Source organism: Dipodomys spectabilis, unplaced genomic scaffold, assembly GCF_019054845.1.
Source record: "Dipodomys spectabilis isolate Male_0828 unplaced genomic scaffold, ASM1905484v1 ptg000231l, whole genome shotgun sequence".
Classification (NCBI taxonomy): Eukaryota; Metazoa; Chordata; class Mammalia; order Rodentia; family Heteromyidae; genus Dipodomys; species Dipodomys spectabilis.
Window position 1 is genome coordinate 4,702,985 of NW_024870908.1, and position 22,687 is coordinate 4,725,671.

At 49.0% G+C, this 22,687-nt stretch overlaps 1 protein-coding gene across 2 annotated transcripts in view; it reads right to left on the minus strand.

The window, feature by feature from the left end:
* Rbfox1 (RNA binding fox-1 homolog 1) overlaps window positions 1-22,687 on the minus strand; it is a 297,876-nt gene that overhangs the window by 26,351 nt on the left and 248,838 nt on the right. For both annotated transcript variants that reach the window (XM_042698275.1, XM_042698276.1), the window contains 2 exons: window positions 16,876-17,008; window positions 8,629-8,668 (listed from right to left, as the gene is read on the minus strand). In XM_042698275.1, the coding sequence (XP_042554209.1) occupies window positions 8,629-8,668; window positions 16,876-17,008 (173 nt within the window). The remainder of the gene's footprint in view (window positions 1-8,628; window positions 8,669-16,875; window positions 17,009-22,687) is intronic.

A 22,687-nucleotide genomic window follows, 5' to 3' on the forward strand; every position in this document is an offset into this window, starting at 1 on the left:
AGCTAGCTCTCCCAGCAGATGGAATCTGTTGTTTATTCCAGGCACAGCAATTTGGGAAGCTGAGTGTCGTGTTCTGAGTATCAGCTTTGTTGCAAATACATCCAAGACATCCTGACAGCTGAGCACCAATAATTTGGAGCCAGTATCTTTTTGTGAAAGTCTTATTTAAAGAAAAAAAAAAGTAAAACAGAAAACAAAACACACAAAGTTTTAAGAAATAGAAATTATTATTATTTTTTTTAAAAAAAGGGTCTCAGCCAGACACCACCTGGTGTTCCAATTACCATGTTCTCTGGTGAAGAGTAAGAGGGGGAAACTCATTAAATGTGCTGGAAAGTCACAGAGGCAAAGGACTTGTCATACTAGCTCTGAGCTCAAGATGGTAGGATGAGGGACTGTGGAGAAATTAGGTCACCAGATTTCTGGAGCCATTCTTTTCATCTGCTTGTCCATCGTCCCGGCTTTTATGACACATCAGAAGGGAACAGGTGTGCAAAGATGTATATAAAACTTAATGAGGTAGGAAGGAGTTGGAACTGCCTAGCTGATCATCGACAGGCATTAGCAGCAGTGTTGAAGTGTGTGTGTGTGTGTGTGTGTGTGTGTTTTCTGTTTCCCAAAACATCAAAATGGTATTTGCATAGGCACCATGTAAACTGTCACTCTGTGGCAGAGGATTTGGTCCCAGCAAATATTTCTAGCAACTATCCTTGGCAAACCCCTCTCAGCTTGAACTTTGCGTTCCCTTCCCAGATGCTGCTGCACCTCGGGTCCCTGAAAGTAGAGAGGAAGTTTTTCAGCCCCTGTGGGGGAGTAACTGGGTTGGTGTTTATCACGGGGAAACGCAAAACTCAGCTGTGTACACCTGGGCGCCTCTGCAGAAGTCTGGGGTCACCTCTGAAGAGTGCTGCCTATTGTCCAAATCTGCCAACAGCTTGCCTGGGTAGAGGGGAGGAAGTATGTGTTTCTATGTAAAGACAAACGCAGGTGTTCAATGCTTTGATGTTTGCCTTTGTTATCTGGGAATCCATTAACAAGTTTTCTTGACTCAAGAGTCAATACCATATTTCCCTAGTCTTTTGTGAGTAACCAGGGAGATTTTGGATCTTGATCTGCCTTTTATCTCCGCCCAGGGGACAAGCATGTTTGGCGGTGGTATCAGTAACTGGTTGTCTTCTGTGTGTCCTGGACACTTGCAATGTGCCTGCTGCAATCCGCTGAAAACTTTAATTTGACTTCAAATAGCCCCGAGAGGCTGCAGGAATGGACAGGACAAGCCCGAGGGCTCCTTGACCACCAGACAACTCGGCTGGAGTTAGACGGTTTCACAACCCCCTGCCTCTCAATATCGCGCTCTCTTCCTTGCTATTTTTCTCCTGCATGTAAATTCATATTAAGAGAGCAACAGAGTTGTGTATGAGCTCTCTGTGTGTGCATGCACCGTAAAATGATCAAAAAGAGAGAGAGAGAAAAAAAGAATTGCCTTAATTTGCCTTTCTATCAGGGGCCTGCGGTCGATGTTATTATTCCACGCTGCAGCTTGCTTCTGCATCGTGGTGTTGGACAAAGGAGATCTCTCTTTTCCTTGGGGTCCCCAACTCCTGTTCCTTGTGGAACCTAGTGCCCCTAGATGTTTTGATTGAAAACAAACAAACAAATGTGTCCTTGACACATAGAATTTCTCCCACCACTCACCCAAACAATGAAACATCCTCACTTGTTCCCATTTGGGGCAGCAAATTATACAAAAAGTGATTTTAGTTAGAACTATTCCCTAGCCCCTGTGGCCCTCTCCTACCTCTATCAACAAATAAGGACTTCAAAGAAACCCACTGATTACAGACGGACAGGTTTCTTTTGTTTCTGAAGCCTGGGCCAGTTCCTTCCGTGGATAGGCCCCACCGAAGACCTCAAATGATGCCTTGCGAAGACATCTTTGAAAAACAGAAGGGTGGGAGGCTCAAGGTTCCCAGGGGCAGATTGGTTTGGGGAATGCTGGCCGAAACCAAAGGATTCATGCTGTTCTGTTTCTCCACCCGGGAGGGATATGGCTGAATGATCTCCAAGGCCTCTTGAAGTAGCTTGGTCGATGGGATGTACAGTGTTATGACCTTGGGGGGAAAAAATCAGGGGGAGAAGAGGTGCCGAGAGCTGAGCAGGGGGCTGGGGCAGGAAAGCTTGGTGAGCTGGTGAGGTGGAGGGGGTTGCATGTGGGAGCTGGTGGCTTCATCCCCGCAAAGCAGGTGCAAGGTGTGAGTCACAGCTCATTGCCCAGGGGAACGGCTTATTTAGAAGAACGTGTTGCAAAAAAAAAGAAACCCTGGGACATAGATCACAACCCCCTAGTTGTTTTTTTTAAATGGATTTATGCATTCTTCAACCTTCTGAAGGGTGACAAAAAGCCCAGTTTTTCTAGAAATGAGACCCTCTACCCCGATCTTAGGGATTTTTTTTTTTTTAACGACTTTGCACTCTTGGAGGTCCAAGGACCTTTGACACATCCAGGAGCGTTCAAAGTCAAAATTGGGTCCATTCTCATGGTGAAAGAATGCTCACTGACTAAATAAGTGGGAATGTCAGGTGGTTGGGAGACTCCTGTGGTAACATTCTTCCTAACCACCCTCGGTTTGATATCCATTTTCACGTGTTTATTTCAGACAGGATCTTGCTCTGTATCCCAAGCTGACCTTCAACTCCCAATCCTTCTGCCTCAGCCTCCTGAGTGCTGGGATTACAGGTAGTCAGTGCCATGTCTGGCTCTCTCAGATTCATCTTTCATTTTACTTGACAATTTTATGCTAGTTATAAACCAATCTCAAGAGCCTTAGCCAGCAATAGATGTATTGCCTCTTTTTTTTTTTCTCTTCCTACAAATTTACTCATTTGGGGTTGCTTTAACAGCGGGGAATAGATTCCTATGGTTTAGCAATTGATATCAAATACATTTCTGATGGACTCCAAGGACACCAGAGGGTTTCAACGCTGGATGGTAAGAAGTTTGAGCTCTAAACATTCCAATGGACTCCTAGAACCCATTTAAAAACAAATCGCCCAAGTAGTTGGTGCAGTATAAACCCCTTATTCTTATTGCTGCATTTACATTGCTCAAATTCATATACAAGAACCAAAAACCCAGGCTTGACCTCCACTGGGATAAACTGGTGATCCTCTCATCTCGCAGAATTCATGTTAAAAAACTGGAAAATTCAGTCACGGTTTTCCTCTTCCTGTGTTAGAGAATATCTCCCCCCACCCACCCCACTGCCAAGAACCGTTTTGTTAGTAAGAACTTCACAGTAAACCCACACACAAGACGATGAGGTTGGTTTTTTTTTTAACCCCAAAAGGTCAGGATTTCATACCTGCAGTAATTTATTGCCATACACAGGCTCTTGATACACTACTCTATAAGGAAACAGAAATGTAATGTTTTCAATGCAAAAAAAATGAAAGAACTAAAAGAAAAATAATGCATACATCAGACAGAAATCCCAGAGCAATTCAGTTACAAGTTTGCTTTTCTGAGTTCATGGAGACTCATCATGATTGGACCCACCAAACCCCCCAAACAGTGGAGGACCAGGCAATGGCCGTGGGGTGGAAAATCCATCCACTAAGGTGAACAAAGGCGGCAGAGGAAGGGGACCAACTGTAGGATTTGTGGCTGAGACCTAAACCTGTGTCTATTTTTAATTATTTCTGTGCTAGTCCTGAAGACTTGAACTCAAGACTTGAACTCAGGGCCTGGGCACTGCCCCTGAGCTAGCTTGCTCTTTTTTCTTTTCTTTTCTTTCTTTTTTCCTTCCTTCCTTCTTTCCTTCTTTCCTTCTTTCTTTCTTTTCACGCAAGGCTAGCTGTCTATCACTTGAGCCACAGCTCTATTTCTGGCTTTTTGGTGTTTCATTGGAGATAAGAGTCTTGTGGACTTTCCTGCCTAGGCTGGCTCTGAACTCCAATTCTTAGATCTCAATCTCCTGAATAGTTAAGATTGCAAGTGTGAGCCAACCAGCGCCCAGCCTGTATTTATTTTTAAAGAAGGCAAAAGGATGATTTCATGGCTTCTCACCCCAACAATCCAAGGGCACTACTGCAAAGATGTGCTGATCCTGGGATTGGGGCTCTCCGGCACAGCCCGGGGATGGAATTCTGGTGCTGATGAGTTGGGCTGCTAAGGCAACTGCGGCGTGGCAGCCAGACCTGTCTGGTTCCTTCATTTCTCCCAGCAGAGTAGCAATGCAGCTCACAAATCCACAGATTACAGGGGCACCTCGAAAACTACTTTGAACAGACTTACCTGTGTGTGTGTGGGGGGGGGGGGTGCATGGATGAGTGTTTACAGCAGGTGCTGCTAATTCATAGGTTCTCAATATGTCATTGCCCACGCAACTCTAGAACTGACAAGATCTCCTTGGAACCCTTCATTTACCCACACTGGCATGTGAGGGAGCACTCAGCATTCCCAGGAAGAGAAATCCTCTGGCTCCACAGCAGACTTTAAGCTCCTGGGGCATTTTTAAGGGAGTTAGGGACTTTCCTTTCTCCTTCGTAATTAGTTAATTTTTGGCAGTGCTGGGCCTCATGCTTACTAGGCAGGTGGTTTCTCTCTCTTTCTCTCTCTGCACACTTCCAGGAAGGGATAGAGGTATGGTTATATGTCTATATAATTGTGCATACGTAATTATAGACACATAATACATGTATATATAATTGTGTATACATGTGTTTGACGTAACTTGAGTTTTTCTTCCCAGCTAACGTACAGCCTCCTGGAGGTATACATGTGTTTAATGTAACTGAGTTTTTCTTCCCAGCTAACGTACAGCCTCCTGGAGGTATGGCTGTCAACAATTCTGGCCGCCCACCCCCCCCCCCCCCCATACTTGCCCCCGACTCTGGGCTCCCAACCCCCCCCCCCCCAGCTCTCATCATGTATAGGAATGTGACCTCCATACCACACCGCCCTCCACGTCCATTCTGCCCCCCACTGCGTTTCTCAGAGTTCTGTGGCCAGTTCAGCCTGTGCGCAGCGCCTGGGCATTGAACTCTGTCACCAGATCAGAGAAGATTTCTGGACAAATGATTTTATTTCTTTTCTGGAAAATGTTTTCTCAGGAAAAAAAAAAAATCCAGCATGAAGGGAATGAGTGTCCCCTGTGGCTGAGCTGTGGTTAGGAGAGGAGGTGCTGTGGATGAAATGGTTAGCACCTTGTCTCTCTCGTAGATTCTTTCCCCTCCTCCTCCTCCTCCTCCTCTTCCTCTTCCTCCTCCTCCTCCTCCTCTCCCTCCTCCTCCTCCTCCTCCTCCTCCTCATTCTCCTCCTCCTCCTCCTCCTCCTCCTCATTCTCCTCCTCCTCCTCCTCCTCCTCCTCCTCTTCCACCTCCTCCTCTCCCTCCTCCTCTTCCTCCTCCTCCTCTCCTTCCTCTCCTTCCTAGACTGGCATTCTACCACTTGAGCCATACTTCCAGCCCTGCTTTCAATTGGATATTCTGGGAGATGGAATCTAGCAAACATTTTTGGGGGGAGGGGGGCAGTGGGTGAGTTGCTGGGCTGGTTTTGAACCATGATATTCTAGATCTCAGCCTCCTGTCTAGCTAGGATCAGAGGTGTCAGCCATCGGCCGCATCTCATTTCTTTATTATTAAGCTTGGTGCACCCTGTAGTCGAAATGAGTTTATTTACGTGTGTGCCATTGGCAACCAACTCCAGGCCATCTATGATCATCTCCCCGTCTCCCCTCCAATCCTCTCTTCTCTGGGAAGTGTAAGGAGGCCCTTCTAGGCGGGAGGCGGTGGCTCTTCTGCAGGAGAGCTCCTGCAGCACCCCAGCAGGACTAAGGAAGGCCCTGGGGGCATCCAGCACATCAGTGGGTAGGGTAGAAAGGCAATGGGAGAACAAAGGCAAAATGAGGGGGAAAGGAGGGGGTGTGTGGGAGAGGGTGGCCGTTCTGCAGGGCAGGCCGCAGTGTCTAGGTGCCGATGTACTGCAGGGCGAGAAGGATCTAAGCAGGACCCATGTGAGTCAGCCCCACTGCCTTGCGGACAAGGAACCAACCATGCTAGAGACTTAACTCCAAGTAACAGTCACTGACAGGAAACCAGAGGCTTCAACCCCTGTAAGAGGTGCCTCACTCAGCCCTCACCACGGCCTCAAACCTACTTCTCGTGCTGTCTTTCACTAGCCCAAACTTCTATTTAGTAAAATAGACCCCCCCCCCCCCCCCACACACATACACACGACTTTCCAGGAATCTCTTAGTCGTGCAGACATTTATACCCATAGCCGTGAGAGCAGTCGCTTAAATGCGCACAGGCAGGGTTAGGATGTCTTTCTAGTGAGGATGAACCTTGGAATGTAAATTGTAGAGTTCAGGGGATACATCAATTTCTTTCCCTTAAATGAACTTAAGAATACCTGTCTGGCTGCTAAGCTAGTAGTCCTGTTCACTACTGAAACACACACACACAGGCACACACACCCCTGCCTGCCGGCCCCCCCCCCCCCCCGCCCACCTCAGCAGCAACCTACTAGAGCAAAATGTTCAGGATCCCAGGACAGAACCTTGTGCTGAGTGGATGAGCTCAAAATTACCATGGCAGCCAATGGTTCTGTCTCTTCATTGTATTATTTTGGATCTGCCTATGAAAACGTTTTTGTTTTTTTTCTTCCCTTTATCCTATAAAGAGTGAGAAAATAATGTGAAAGCATTTGGGCTGGTTGGATAATGAAGGAATTATTTGCCTACTTGTGTAACAGGAAATGCAAGACTGTCACTTCCTGTAAGTCTAACCTAGGGGGATACTTTTTTTAAAGCAAATCTAATGAATTTGTGGAAGGCATGAACTCCTAAGGCCCTCAAGACATAAGAGGAAGTTCCCAGGGACTTATTATCATTATTATTCTTAATTTATTCTTAATGTTGATGAAGTGAGGTAACTTGGCAGTTGGTCTTGTAGTGGTGGTGGTGTTTAATTTCTCCATCCCTCATCTATACCCTTATGAAATGGAGCAGTACTAAAAGAATACATGACAATAACTAGCACTTTATTTGCATAATCTACCCTAGGCTCCATAAAGGCTGTGAGTGTGATGTTTGGTTTCTCAGAAACCCAGGGACAGGTGTGAGCACAGATCACTTGGCAGGTTTTTATTTTCAGTGGCTCAAATATATCCTGCACCCTGGAATTCGTGGAGTGGCATTCCTGTTGGCTAGAAATACGGTATGACCCTGAATATGTGCACTGAGGCCACGCTTCCTACTTTTCTAGTTTTCATTCAAAAATGGCACAAACTGAAATTTGGAAAGAGGCATGAAAAGGAATAGCTCACATTATACAAAAAAAGAGGTAAATTTATTGTGACCTAAGAAATGTAGTTTACTTGTTTGTAGCACACGAATAGGAAAAAAATTTTAAAAAATGACCTAACTCACAAATAATGGTAATACAGACGCTGTAGCCAATAATGCTGGAACTCAACAAAGCCCCCGGCTGAGATTCACATTCAGTCTCCGAACTGCCATGACTGGACATGCTAAGGGAATGGAATTACAAAGCCAGCGTCTCTCATCTTCTAGTAAGTGACATCCATTTGATTAGAAATGCGATGTGGCTTTTCTTGGTCCTCTAGTCTATGAGACAGCAGCGATGATCCCCTGGACCTATTGAAGCCATTGGTAATACAAAAGTAAATTCTGGGATGTAGAAAGCTTCCTCTCCTCTGGCCCACTCATCTTCCACTGTGGCCACGGCTATGAATCTGCATGCCACCCGCGTTGAAAGCATCAAGGGCCCTTTGTGAGGTAGAACTTCTCTCTCTGCCCTAGTGTGGATGCCAGTGTGTTCTGCTACACGGAGGGTGGGAGGGGGAGGGGGAAGAGCTTGTAGTATTGCGCTTTGGAAACGGTTTCAATTCCTATCCCAGTGATGAGCTCTGCCCTGCTCTTTTCTAAGCATGGTTGGCAAATTCACTTTTCACTGCTGAAGATGGAATCCATCTTACTCTCTCTACACAAGTGCTCTAGCGTGGAGCCACACCCCAGCCTAGCAAACAATTCCAAATCATAGCCAAACAGGACTAATATCAGGTCAGAGAAAAGGAGAGCTTCATGCCAAAGCTCACGTCTGTTTTGGTAAGGGACTCAGGAGGAGGAGACATTTCTTCCTATAAAACCATCCATGTTCAGAGAGAGAGAGAGAGTGAATGAATATGACTCTTAGGGATGTTGTGATAAATAAGTCACTACCTTTATGAGGAAAGCATAAAAATATCAGCCATGAAAACACCTTTTGCCTTCTGCAGCTGGTACCCGAAATAATCTATACTGAAAACACCCGGACCGTATTGAGAACTTGAGAGACCATTTCTTGGGAGGGGTGGAGAGAAGCCACTATCGGCTGTGCATAATCCCACTCAATCAGCGAATGAGATCACGCGCTCACAGGACCATCCATCTTGCCAATCAAGCCAATGGACTGCTTCCTACCGCCTTTGAAGAGGAACTCTGATCCCCCTCCCCCGCCCCCCACCCGTGCCCCAACCCTTGCGTGGAGAAAGTCACAGCAAACTTGTAAAAAGAATGACTCCGAGAGGAGACGGCGAGGACAGCATGCGCATGAATGAATACTTACATAAATGTCTGCACCATAAAATCCGTCCTGGTAAACAACACTGCAAGGGTGCACACACAAAGAGAAACATCCATATTAGTGCATTTCCCCCATGCAGACGCACCGACCCCCGCACAGGCCAGGTTAGTCTCATCACGAGCTCTGAGACATAGGAGCCGCGGGGGAAACCGCTTCAGGTTGATCAAGGAGGTTGGAAGCGAGGAGAGTCCATCAAACCAGGGAAGTTACGCCGAGAGGGTTTGCTGTGGGCTCGGTCTGAACCTTTTTTTTTTTTCTCCCATGGTATTGTTTTCTGTTTTCTTTTTTGCAGGGCACCATATTCTTGGGGGGAAAATGGGGGAGGGGGTATAGAAATGCGCAACTTTGAAATGCCCAGAGGATGGAGGTGTATTCTTCAGAGGCCTAGCTAGGCACACCACGTTGTCTGAAAGGATCCAAGACTCCCCGAGAAACACCAAAACACGAGTTTTAACAGAAGATTGGAAGGGGAGAGACGGGAGGTTTAGCATTCTTCAATATGGGTTAGAGGCAGCCCTAAGGGCGGTCGGTGAGACCTTTTCTTCTGTATGATTCCATGCTTGTAGCAGGATGTCCGATCTGCTGTGAGCCACTCAACTCATAGGGTAAATAGCAGAATATCTCTAGTCCTATACCTACTGGAAGCACATGAGCCGCGCATTGGTGTAGTATGCGTGTACCCGCCACCTCTCCGTACGTGCAAGCGCACGTGTGATTCAGAGGTGCACGTGCATAGAAATGCAGATATGGCGTAACTTGTCTGTATCGTCTTCTTGGGGGTGAAGGCACAGAAGTACCGTGTGCTCACAGGTACACGTGTGTATGTGTGCGTGCGCATTCAAACAAGTTATCATGGAGGGAACCCAATCTCAGGACGGCTCTCTGAACAAGGCTCGTGTAGTCTCCCTCTCAAGGAACAGGGATTGGCAGAGGGGAGTAAGGGAGAGATTCTGGGATTCTCTACAAGTTTCCTGGAGAGCTAAACAGCCAAGCAAACACCACCCCTAGTTAGGCGATCCTAGGAAACAGAGCAACAAGAAAGGAGTCTCACAGAGGTTGTCCGAAGGCTGTACACCCCCTGAACGCTTTGTGAGGTCCCCGCCCGCCCTGGCCCAACCCTTCTGTCTCTAGATAAGTGTCTCCCAAAGGGACAGTGAGTTGTCGCTAATAAGCCTCCTGCACATCTGCCCTTGAAATGTGGAGGTGATGTACGATCCTAGCAAGGGACCAATGAGCCCCACTGTGGAACCAAATCAAGTCCTCACAGAACCGCAACTTGGAGGCCAAAGGATCTCAGCCACGGGTAGAGTCTGCAGGTATCCAGCCAAGCGTATTAAGCCAAGGGCAGCTACTCCAGCGTGAGCACGTGCCCGTGCACACACACCGTAGTGTGCTTCTCAAAGCTTCTCGGAGTTGATTGACTCAACCCCAAGCGCCATTATCCCTGCAGAGAGGCAGGGGTTCCCCTATGCTAAGGAGGTGAGCAGGCAAAGCTTTTAGCTGTTGCTCCCCGGTTTTTTTTTGATCCGGGAGGGCTACAGTTCAGAAGAGCACTTGTCAAGCAGCCTAAACCCCTAATCCCAGAGCCGCCGGGGTGAGCCACATCCGGAGCTGCGCTGTGCATTCTCTTTGAACATTTGTAACATGAAAAGAGCGAGCCTGGTGGGGGTCAGGAGGCCGGGCAGCGTCTCTTCTCCCCCCCTCGCCCCCCTGCCACCCCCCCCACCATGGGACTTGGCCCTGATCCAGCGCAGTGGAGATGAGCAGCAAGTATTTAGTTTGGACCCCTAACCGCCAGAACAGACTGTGCAGCAGCCACGGCTAAAGACAGCTTCTTCCCTGGCTCTGCCACGCCCTTGTGCAGGCTAGCTCCATGCAATGCGTGCCTCTCTCTCCCAGCCCCTGTGCCCACGGGGAGGGAGGGCAGCCCTCGAGGGCTAAGGGAGGTGGGGAAGAGCTGGCAGTTTGGGTGGTGAGCCGCGCCCTCGGCATGGTAGCCCGGATACCGCCCCCACGAAGGGCCCAAGGCTCTCGCCAGAAGCTCAGCATCCGGTTCCCAAGACTCTCGGCTGCACAGCTCATGCGTGGCCACCACAAACGAGGCATTGGTGAACATGCCTCGTGCAGTCCCGGAAGTTGTGCCCGACGGGTTTCTCAACACTGTCATCTCCTGTGAAGGCCTGCCCGATTCCTGGTACCCACACAGATGCTCTCTGTGGAGTGGAGAGCTCCCTTATTTTAAAAGGGGAGGTTGATCAGCCGTAGAAAACCGGCAGCAAGCCACAGCCGGCCATTTAAGGATCAACTCTGGGTAAACGTGAGTAAGGAAGGGGAGCCTGCAGCTTCAGGTGTGTGTCTATGCACTTATTCGGCAATAAGGCCTGCTGTCAGTGGAGAGGAGGAGAGGAAGATTCAAACACAGAACCCCGAATTAGACCAAGACAGGACTACTGGTTATCCCTGCTTGAAGACAGAGGGGGTCATCTCTATCTCAGCCCTCTGCTCCTAATTCTGTCCAGTCCTCATCATGCCCCACTGAGATCAGTGCTCTCCTCCTCTCTCCAGACAGGAGCAAACAGAAACGAGTACACCAGTACTGACTTCGCTGGGACTTACGCCCAGGCCATCTGGTCCCACAGCTTAAAGGTTTAACTACCTGACAGGTAGTACTCCTACCTGTGACCATGTGCATAGGAATCAGTCACCTAGCAGACTGACTTCCTAAAATACAGATGGCAGGGCCCCTATGCACCCCAGGGATTTTAACGCAACAGACCCAGCCAGAGAGGGTCTCTAAGCATTTACGTGTCTCACAATTAGCAGGTAATGTCCATGCCACCAGCTCAAGAACTGGAGAATCACTGCTTGTAGAACACCAGGCCCCGAGTGTTACTGACTAATCACCAGAGAAGGAAGAATACAGGTGGGGTCCCATTGTCATGCAGGAGCTGGTCTGTCCAGCCATGCAGAGATAATTGTATGGCTTGTCAGTCACTCAGGGACTGCAGAACGTTTCTGCAAATGCACATCTCATTTTCTTAGAGAAGTCATAGCAGGAGTTAACTATTTGGATGAATATGAGCAAATTAGTTTACTTAAAAAAAAAGCATGGAGAGAGAGAGGATGCCCCAAACTCTGTTATCCGTTTGTGTCACATAATCTGTACTAAACACACACACACACACACACACACACACAGAGGAAAGACTATTTAATACTTTTCTACTCCGCATGTTCCTTCCAGCTGGAAGATAAAGGTTTGAATGTGTTCAAATATAGCTGGAATGGCTATCAGGCGACTGTGCTCACTGCGATGTGTATGGAATTGTTTATATGTATGTGTATGTTGAAGCATTTTCCTGGGGTGGGGTGGGGAATATATATATTTTTAGCTAGGTTATCAGAGGTATCTGAGGAAGTCCCATTTTTTTCCCATCCCGTAAGGCTCTGCAGATGCCTGATATATGGTATTTATCTAGAAAGGCACCCAATCAAGAGGATTTGGGAGCTGTGTTTTATGACTGAAGTAAGAAATCAAGTTCTAGAAATGATGTCTCCTCTGAATAACTAGACAATTTGGGGAAGTATTCTGATAATGGATCATTATGTCTTGAGCATTAGGCAACACACGTCTAGGATATAAATTCAAGAAATAATATTCAGAAAGTATGATTTACATGCAGGAAGTGTTGTTTACCACCAGCCCACAGGCTTGAGTCAGGGGTTCTTTGGTGGCTAATCTGAAAACTTGCTTGGAGGGGTGGGGTTTCATTCATGCACTGCCCAGGTTTAAGAAGTTTTCTCAAACTGAGTGCTGGTGGCTTAGGCCTGTCATCCTAGCTACTCAGGAAGCTGAGATCTGAGGATTGCAGTTCAAAGCCAGCCTGGGCAGACAAATCTCCATCTAACCAGCAAAAGGATTGAAGTGAAGCTGTGGCTCATCAACTGGAGCACTGGCCTTGAGTGAAAAAGCCAAGGGAGAGCTCAGAGACCTGAGTTCAAGCCCCAGTATTGTGTGTGTGTGCCTGTGTGTGTGTGTGTACGTGCACACACAAACACACGTTTTCTCCTGGGATACTATCTTAGGTTTGTTATACTCAAAGAGACACAGTATCTCCTCCAACTATTCCTCCAGGTAATGCTGGGATGTTATATACATAAGCATTATAATAATTACCTGCGAAAGCTCAGAACGCCTTCCTCAAAGATACCCAGAGAATAAAGGCCATGACCTTAGAGCTAAGGCTAGATGCATAGGCTTAGAGTAAAAGAAATCTCTTTTCTAGGTTGCACCAATTGGAACACCCTATGTGTGTGTCTATGTAATATGTGTGGTACCCAGGAGGTTTAAGAGTCATGTGAGTAAGAGCGGGAGCTTTGTCAGACCAGCCCAGCGGAGTTCCCTGGGACAGCTGTGGGCTGCTGCCCTCATTCCATGACGGCATGCCGAGTCCCGGCTGTGCCCCCCATGCAGGATGCACGCACCACCACCCAGGCGAAGTGCGATGACCTGATGGGTGGCTTTACCCAAATAAGAGGTATGAGAATGTAAGACTGGTCATGGTGGCTCCTCTATCAGAATCCAGTGGCCAAGACCAACCCAGAAAGCCTCTTCCTTGTGTCTCATCCATGGAGATCTCCTGACCAGTGATGTAATCCATCAACAGTGGAACCGCTTGCTGTGTACAAAGCAGCCCTCTGAATGGGAGGCTAGCATGTGATCGTGTGCGTGGGGCGGGAGTGGGGGTGGGGTGGGAGGAAGGACGTCTGGGAACTTCAGGTGTCCCTCAGTACTGAGGCAAACGATTCGTAAAGGAAGAGAACCAGATCTGCCCATATGCTCAGCCTGGCCCCAAGAGGGTACTGAGAGAGGAAAGAGCATGCGCTGCTTATGAAAAGTCAATCAGCAGCAGCAGCCTCCTCAAGAGTAGCCACAGTCCACTAAACTAAACGCACTGTGTGATGGACCTCATTAAAGTGGAGCCTCACATGGTTCTTCCTCCTCCTCCTCCATCAGCCAGGTGGAGGTGGGTTCATTCTGCACTTTCCTCTTGAGGACAGTATGGCATTATCCATCTAAAATATCTGTCTATCCATCTATCCATCCATCCATTCAATCATCTATCTACATCCATCCATCCACCCATCCATCCACCCATCCATCCAATCATCTATCTATATCCACCCACCCACCCATCCATCCAATCATCTATCTATATCCACCCATCCATCCATCCACCCATCCATCCACCCATCCATCCACCCATCCATCCACCCATCCATCCATCCAATCATCTATCTATATCCACCCATCCATCCATTCAATCAGCTATATCTATCCATCCATCCCATCCATGCATCCATCCAATCATCTATCTACACCCACCCACCCACCCACCCACCCACCCACCCATCCATCCATCCATCCATCCACCCATCCACCCATCCACCCATCCATCCATCCATCCATCCATTCAATCACCTATCTATATCCATCCACCCGTCCACCCGTCCATCCGTCCACCCATCCACCCATCCATCCATCCATCCATCCATCCATCCATCCATCCACCCATCCAATCATCTATCTATATCCACCCATCCATCTATTCAATCACCTATCTATGTCCATCCACCCGTCCACCCGTCCATCCGTCCATCCATCCATCCACCCACCCACCCACCCATCCACCCATCCACCCATCCATGTATCTATGTATCTGCAGGCAAACTAACCAGGCTTTTCCTTTGTGTTTTTCTAAGTCTACAAAATGCCCACAGATACCACTTTCTGGCTCGTTCCCAAGTCTCTGTCATTCACAATGGCAGTCTTTCTGGAGTCCTCAGTTGGGATTTCTATGCCATGTCAGCGCATCGGGCAGTCAGCGGTTTGGTGCAATGCTTAGGAAAGTGGCTTCCTTTTAACCAGAACTTGGCTCTTATAGTCTTACAGCAGTCATAGAAATGTCTTTCTGCTCCTCTACTAGCTTCCTGCTGAGAATTCTACTGTGGTTTTAGGATTCCAGCCATACATGATACTAACCAGCAAAGAGGCCTGATTATAATAGTCTAACAGAATGCTTGTGAAGATCAGTGGAATGTGACATTTGCAAACAACCCCAAGTAGAGTCAGTCTCTCTCTCTCCCTCTCCCTCTCCCTCCAACACCATTTGGAAATGTCTGTGTCTCTCCAGGCAAACATGGCATTAATTAGTTATGCATGGTTATTCCCAGTAAAGAGCGCATTCATTATAAGTTAGTAAATTTCAATTTTATAGCAGGTGTGTTAGGGTGAGAGAGATTTTTATACATTGTTCATGTGAGGATAAGTCGTATAATTTTATGTTATTATTTTCTTTTCTGTTCCATACAGTAGTAAGTACTGACGGGGGCTGTACATATACCAAAAAGCTACAATTATCCTGTTCTGAGATAAGATAACGATTTTCAGACAACATAATGTAGTATAAAAATGTGCAATTTTGCATTTATGGTTGTATGATTCTTGCTTTAGCAATTACATGAGCCTAGAAGGCAATGTAGTTTTTGTTTTTAAGAAACATCCTGGACTTCTAAAAACAGGCTTGATATTGAGAAGATAAGATAAAGACCATACAATCAAGGGTTTCTTTTGTAACCTCACCAGCTATATAAGGCTAAGAGTATGCAAGTGTATTGGAGAATGTCGCACCAATCCATTTTTTTTCCTACTCTCTGTTACTTTCTCTACTATGAGCTTCTTGAGCTGAACCAACTCTAGTGATTTACCCCAAACTCTTGATGGACACTGTCTTATTCCATTGCCTCTATTTTCCTTCCACGATGCTCTAACTTCATTTCTTGCTACGCTCCATCTGGATTGGCATATCTTTATTTTTTCCAGGCACTTCAGTTGTTTTATTTTGGAAGAGGTGAGATTATACATGAATAATGGAAACAGAAGTATTTCCCTCCATCGTCTGTATAATAGAGGGTGTAGGCCAAGTCAGCTTTGTTTTCTAAAAGATTTATAAGCAGCACAAAAAAGCTTTTAAGAAAGTGCATCTACCCCTCTCCACACAGCTCTGAGCACAGCCACGTTCTGGCTACAGAGCAGAAGGGCATGCGAAAGCGCCCGCTAGAATGGCCTGGGTCTGGCTGGATTTACCCAGACACCAGAATTTTCCACACAACTGGGGGGGGGGGGGGAGGGACTGCAGGGTGCTCCGCAGCTTCCCGGGCCCACCCCACTGAGGCCACCGATAATTCCTGTGGACATCGCAACTCTCCCCATATCATCAACTGCCCTCATGTCATCCTCCACTGCCTCCCCGACCCCAGAAGACCCCAAACGAAGGGGGAAGACAGAGCGTGCTATTTCAGGATTTCCCTCCACCATCTGTCTCTCCCGTTCTCTGACATTCACTGCTCTCTCCACGCGCCAGTATCAAGGCCCATGCAGAAGACCCCACAGGCAGCAAGGAGCACGGTGACGTGCATTTCCTCCCTAGGCAAAGAAGGGAGACACCCACGTGCCATTTTGGTTTTGTTTTTTGGAAAATGCAACCAAAGAGCCAATTCATTCCCATGTCACCGATCTCTTGATTGGTTTGCCTTTGACACCACCGCTTGAACTCTCTCGGGCAGAGGTTTTAGAAGCTTGGCAGTACACGATGTCTTTGGGGGAAGGGAGAAAGCCCACCTCGTGATTTTCACCTACGGGAAACCTGACACACCTCTAAATTCAAGGTGCCCACACATGTACACACACACGTGTGTGTGTGTGTGTGTGGTGTGTGTGTGTGTGTGAATGCGGTCCAACCTCCTTAATAACCAGATGTTTGCGATCACCAGGAACACAGCTCTGGCTGTAACCATTCCTCTTGTTCTCCGGCATTCAGTCTCAAAGAGAATTTACATAACCACATGTGACACGCCAGAACGCTTAAAGGCACCAACCATGGCAGGACAAATTACATTCATTTTTCAATCCTCCGCAAGGTGCTTAAACCGCTGCAGGCGCAACACGGGAAGGAAGGGGGCGGCATGCTGGGGCGGGGTGGGCCTGGGGAGGGCCGTCCACAAGAAGGGGAAAAAGAAAAACCATCTAAACAAAACCCCAAACCCAAAACCACCATGCGCTTCCACTAAGCAAACACTGCGTGCTTCCCGGGGGGAAGGGGGCGGGCAGGTGCAAGGGGAGAGGGCACCCGTCCCCACTGTGTGTGGGGTGGGGTGGGGGCGACTTACCCGCCGTAGGCTGGGATCGGGGGTGGGGGCGCCGCGGCCCGGAAGGTGTTGTACACGGCACGGCCGCGGCCTCGCAGGTGCGCCCCGCGGTAGGCTGCAGCAGCGGTGGCAGCCGGGTACGGGAAGCCGGGCACTGCGGAGCAAGAAGAGGAGAGAACAACAGCGAAGGACCATGAGACCCCCACAGGCTGCCCGTGCGTGCGCGTGCGCGTGGCCCAGCGCCTAAGCCACCCTCACCCTCTTCCGAGGGGCGTCAGGACACACACACACACACATCCCAGGCCTGGGCCCCCACCCCATCCCCAATGGGTTCTGATGAAGATGAGTAAGAAGGTGACCCCTCCGCCTTGGAGGTGATGGGGGAAGATGGCAGACATCCACCGAGTCCTCCTCAGAGGAGGAGAAAGCAAAATCACTGCACCACCTTCATGTCGTCGTCATCGGTCATCGTGGTTTTTAAAATACAAGGTAGGTCGGACGATCCACCCCCGGCGCGTCTCGGCGCTCTAGGAGCAAAGACGCTTCCTGTACCTTCGCACAGACGCGTGTTTCTGTGTATGCGCCTGAACACACACTCCACAGGTGTCACGTGTCCATAGCACACCCGTGAACGCATGCCCGTGACCCCCGCCGTGCGCACGCTCACACAGCTACCTACTGGTCCGTTGGCACGTATACACATTTAGTAGAGGCATGTCCATACAACTATTCCCTCATGCTAGCAGTTGCCTGAGAAAAGGCTCAGAAAGACCATCGGGGAGGAAAGGAATCTTTTAACGTGGGTACCCCAAGTCACCAACCCACCCTCTACTCCCTCTTCCAGCCTCCCGCGGAGTACCTAGCCTCCCATAGGGTGGTCGGGGTCCAGGCTGTGCTACAGTGGCCTCCATCCCGCATCTGGAGTGTCAAGAGAGGTCTTGACCCCCTTCCTACTACACCTTCAGAAGCAAGATGGCATCCCAAGGTCATGACCTGGAACCCCGGGGATGCTGTCTTAGGATGAGGCGGCCGAGGATGGAGAGCATGCCCACAGCTCACGGTGTGTGATCTGATGGGGAAGAGACAGAAGGGCGTGCTCCTGCAGCGTCTGCTCCCCCTCCACACCGCGAGATGTGCTGGAATGGGGCCTTTGACCTTGAAGACCAGTGGCCTGTGATCCTAGGGACGTAACACGTATGCTCTACGGTTGTCATAGCGTCTACCCCTCCCACAATTGTGCTCAAATGCTATTGGATCTCAGACGCAAGCCTGACCCCTTCCATCCCTCTGCCTGTAACTCAGCAGTCCACGCAGGTTATTTTGAACTAAAAAACAAAAACAACTATTGTCGCTGTTAATGACAAACCAGGCCAGTTCTGTTTAACTTACCAGCTCTGGCACCTGAGTTATCTAGATGGCTTTTCAGCTCTGTTTGAAATTGTAGCGAGGTGGTTTGCCTCCGTGGAGGAAAACAGCAACTCCCTGACAACGACCAAAGCCCAGGGGCGCTGGGATTACAGGCACTTGCTTCAGCACAGGGACGCAAAGAGCTGGGAATGGCCTTAACACCGGGCCTACCTTGCCACAGCTCAAACATTAAGTTTGCCTAAGAACTCCCCGGATTTTGGAAGACAGAGCATGAGAAACGCGCAATCTGGCCGAGCAGCTGGCTGCCTGCGTGAAGGAGCCCGGTAATTATGCTGACCCATTCATTATCGCCGGCTCCGGTGCCATGGGGGCGAGACAAGATCCCTCTCAGCGACAAGCAGCTTTTACAATCCATCTTGGAGGATTTAGACATTGAGATGGAGCAGGAAACAGCAGCTCCGTGACAGAGTACAGGAGCAGGGGGCGGGCGGGGGGGGGGGGCAGGGGCGGGGTCAGCCTGGAGAGCCTAGCGTCCATTTTGTGCCCTCCTGGCTGCGGGTCCACGCCCAGCAGTAGGGTATTATTTAGAGGTGCTAAGACAAGCCTTTGGAGGGGCCCCATCCAAGCAGGGTGCATGAAAGGAATTCGTATTCCATTGAGGGAATACAACTTGACAGAGAAACTCCTGGCGCTAAAGTGGCCCTGGGGGAGGCCAAATACCCTTGAGCAAGACAGAGCTTCTGCAGATCCTGCCTTAGGCCGGAGGTTCCTGGGCACAGCGGGGCGGGGGCACAGTAGTCTAGATGGAGACTCTGGAGAGTTTTGTTCTGTAGTTATTGTAGAACTGGCCCAGGGGTCAGCTTTGTGAAGTCTCGTTACTCACCACAACCAGTGAGTATTCTTTCCCTCCCTCCCTCCCTCCCTCCTTCCCTCCCTCCCTCCTTCCCTCCCTCCCTCCCTCCCTCCCTCCCTCCCTCCCTCCCTCCTTCCTTCTCTCCCTCCTTCCCTCCCTCCCCCTTCTTCTGTTCTCGCTTCTCTCCTTTCCTCCTCTGTCCTCTCCCTCCCTCCCTCCCTCCTTCTTTCTCCCCTGCCCTCCTCCTCTTCCCCTCCCTTCTTCCTTCTTTCCTCCCTCTCTCCCTTCTTCCTTTTCGATTCCTCCCTTGTTCCCTTCCTTCCTCCCTTTCTTCGTTTTCATCCTTTTTTTTTTCAAAAACAAAAACAAGGTTTCTCTGCAGAAGGCTTTCCTGGGATGGCAGGCATGACAGGGAAGGGCTCTTCCCTGGTCCGAATGGAAGGCCATGCAGGCGGGGTTCTCTATCTGCAATGCAATTCGATTCAGAGATGTGCCTGGCCCCGACCTTGTGTCACATACCGGACCCCTGCCCCTGCTCACCGCATCGCTGCTAACCAGCGCCCGTCTCCTTCCTGCGGGGGGGGGGGGTGGCGCGGGGTGGGGAGGGCAGCCCCACCCTCCCTAACTCCAGCGGTGGGTACAGAGCAGCTGATGCGGCTGTGCCCACGAGAGGCGCGGCTGATCTGTCAGGATGGCTGGACAGACCAGTTCTGCCTCCATCCTCGGAGGTGCTAGAGCGGCCCAGAAAAACACCACGAGGCACAGACTCCATGCCAGGCCAACGGAAGGCAGGCCAGCACGGACACAACGAGACTGGGCCCGCCAACGGTCAGCGCCCTGGACTCCTGTAATTCACGCTCACTGCCAGGGCTCGGAGGAGCTTCCTGACAGTTCCGGAGGAAAGCTGTTCAGTGACACCGTTCCCTGCACACAGCCACAGACAGGGTCCGCCCCTGCTCAGCACTCCCGTCACGTGCCACAAGAAGCACGCAAGCAGCCGTTTACGACCCCCATCTCATCCATGCTTGCCTCCTTCTGCGTTAGAGGAATTTCTCCCCGATGGCTGGTTTAAGGATGGCGCGCTACCAAGACAAATGGTCACTTTCAAGGGCGGAAAAAGCACCACAGCTGTGTGACAAACCCCCGTTAGACTCCACAGGGCAGGGCAGGAGGGCCGTCTTTCTTCCTGACTCTCTGCAGAGGCTGGACCGTGATGAAATGTCCATTTGAAGCAATTTCACCTGCGCAGATGATGATGATGATGATGCAGATACAGATCAAACGAGGCCCCAAATCAATGGTTCTATCCTTCAACCACATAGAAAACATCTTTCTTTGGTCAGATTTTTATTAGTGCAGATAAATTATGGAAAGTAATGGGATTCCAGCCAGACACTGGTAGCTCACGCCTGGAATCCTAGCTACTCAGGAGGCTAAGATCTGAAGACTGGTTCAAAGCCAGCCCAGGAAGACAAATCTGAGAGACTCTTATCTCCAATTAACCACTAAAAAGCCAGAAGTGGAGGTGTGGCTCAAGTGGTAGAATTGCTAGCCTTGAGGGACAAAAAGCTCAGGGACAGCACCCAGGCCCTTAGTACAGATGCCAGGATTGGTACAAAAATAAAAAGCAATCCACAACCAACAAAAATGAGTGGAGATTGTCAGGACACTTTCATACATGTATGTGTGGTCAGACGTGGGTGACCCTCACACCCCAGGACCTGTGTTACCGGCCCCCCCCTTCCTCTTTCCAAATAGTTGCCCTGAAAGAAAACATCTTAATAACCTGCCACTCGGTGGCATGCTAGATGTCATGGATGCCATATAAATCCTTCGCTTCTGGGTGAAGGAGACGAGGGAAAACCTACAGTAGGTTCTTTCTTAACCTCGATCCAGCATGAATCAGAGTGAGAAATCAGATATCATTGCGACGGAAATTGGACTTGGCTCCTAAGCTACAATTGAATTCCTCTCAAAGAAAATGGGGTAGGAGCTTCCAAAGGGGAAGAAAAAAATAAAAACAAAACAAAAAAACACCACGTAGGATTCTTGTGATCTTGTTAAACTTATCACTTCGCAGCCCACTGGCTCCTACCTATCAACTAGATTAGACCAGAGCACAATTTCCATCCTTGGAAAGAGGGGAGTTCTCTGCTCTGGAAATCCAGTGAAATAGAGAGCTCAGGCAGGTCGCAAGAGGTATGTCGTGTAGCTCAAGCAGCCACGCAAATCACCATTGTGAAATAGACTTGTGGGTGGATCAACCAGCCAAATGGGCCATTCACCCAAGTGTCAACCGCTTCCTGCCTGTCTCCCCTTCCTGACAATCCCTCCCCCCCCCCAGCTCCAGTGCAGGGGGAGGGGGCTCCACGCTCAGTGTATTTACAGTGTCTCCTGCCTCGTCTCCCCCTCCGTGTCTTTTATGAACATGGTGCTTACCTTCGAAAATAAACACAAATGAGATCATTTCGCCAGTCCGGAAATCCCAAGAGAAGGCACCACAGCACCAGCAGAAAAGAGACTCGAGGGTTATAAACTGCATATTAAAGTTTTAGAGCTCCAGGAGAGACACAGGAAATGGCAGATGCCATCCCCCACAGGGGAGGGGGAGGGGAGGGGGAGCCGGTCCTGCATCAAAGCCATAAAAATATACAAGCGATTTAATGGGCAATTATTCTTTGCATTTGCGTGCGGGCTGGAATTCGCCGGCAACTGCCAGATGCCCCGGTAAAGGTGTGCCATCCGAAGAGATGGCAGGGCTCTGCCTTTGTTCCCCCTCTCCTGCCTTCCACCCCACAGGACACCGTGTCTTTTGTCTTCAGAGTTATCTATGCTCATTTGGGGGAGTGGGGGTGTTCTGTGGGTAATTTATAGGAGGTTACGTTGCATAGTTTGGGGGGTATATTTTATATTTGTGTTTCAGTAGCAGGGTTGTGGGATCTGTAGGAGACACACCCCCTCCCCCATCCTCATGAGAAGTCTTACTCCTCGTACTGAGTCATACATTCAGAGATGGCCTGCTAGGTAACTGTGGAGGTGAGTTAAATAGCCAGATACAGCCTTTCGAACATCAGCTGCACAGAGCGAGCCCTGGATAGTAAATACCTCCATGAGAAGTCAAAGGTGCTGATTTTTTTTTTCCCAAATGGCAACACTGGTTTGCTTCTGTTTCCAAAATGAAGACACCATAGGGTTTACCTGTGACTTAGTCTCTTAAAATGGCATTAAGTAGAAAGTTTAATATGATAGGGAATATTAAGTTCTGGGTCAGAAGAGAAAGGAAAGGCTTTTTTTTTTTTTAATCTAGTAATTACAGGGTTTGGTGGGGGGAGGAAAAGGAGAGGGAGCTTTTCATTCTTTCATTTACAAAGAGAACAGCCACTTAATTTGCAGAATCTCTGGTTCTCAGATTCACTTATATTAATTCTCAGAACACATTTGGGATCAACTCTTGTTCATGATAAAAAAAATGTGTGTTGATATTAAATAACTGCTGTTTAGGAGTGAATAAATCTACGTTTTGGACAAACATTTCCTTATAGGACATGCTCATTTGAAATGCATTGAATAGGAAAACAAAAATTTCTAATTAATGTACAAGTCTAATCACCA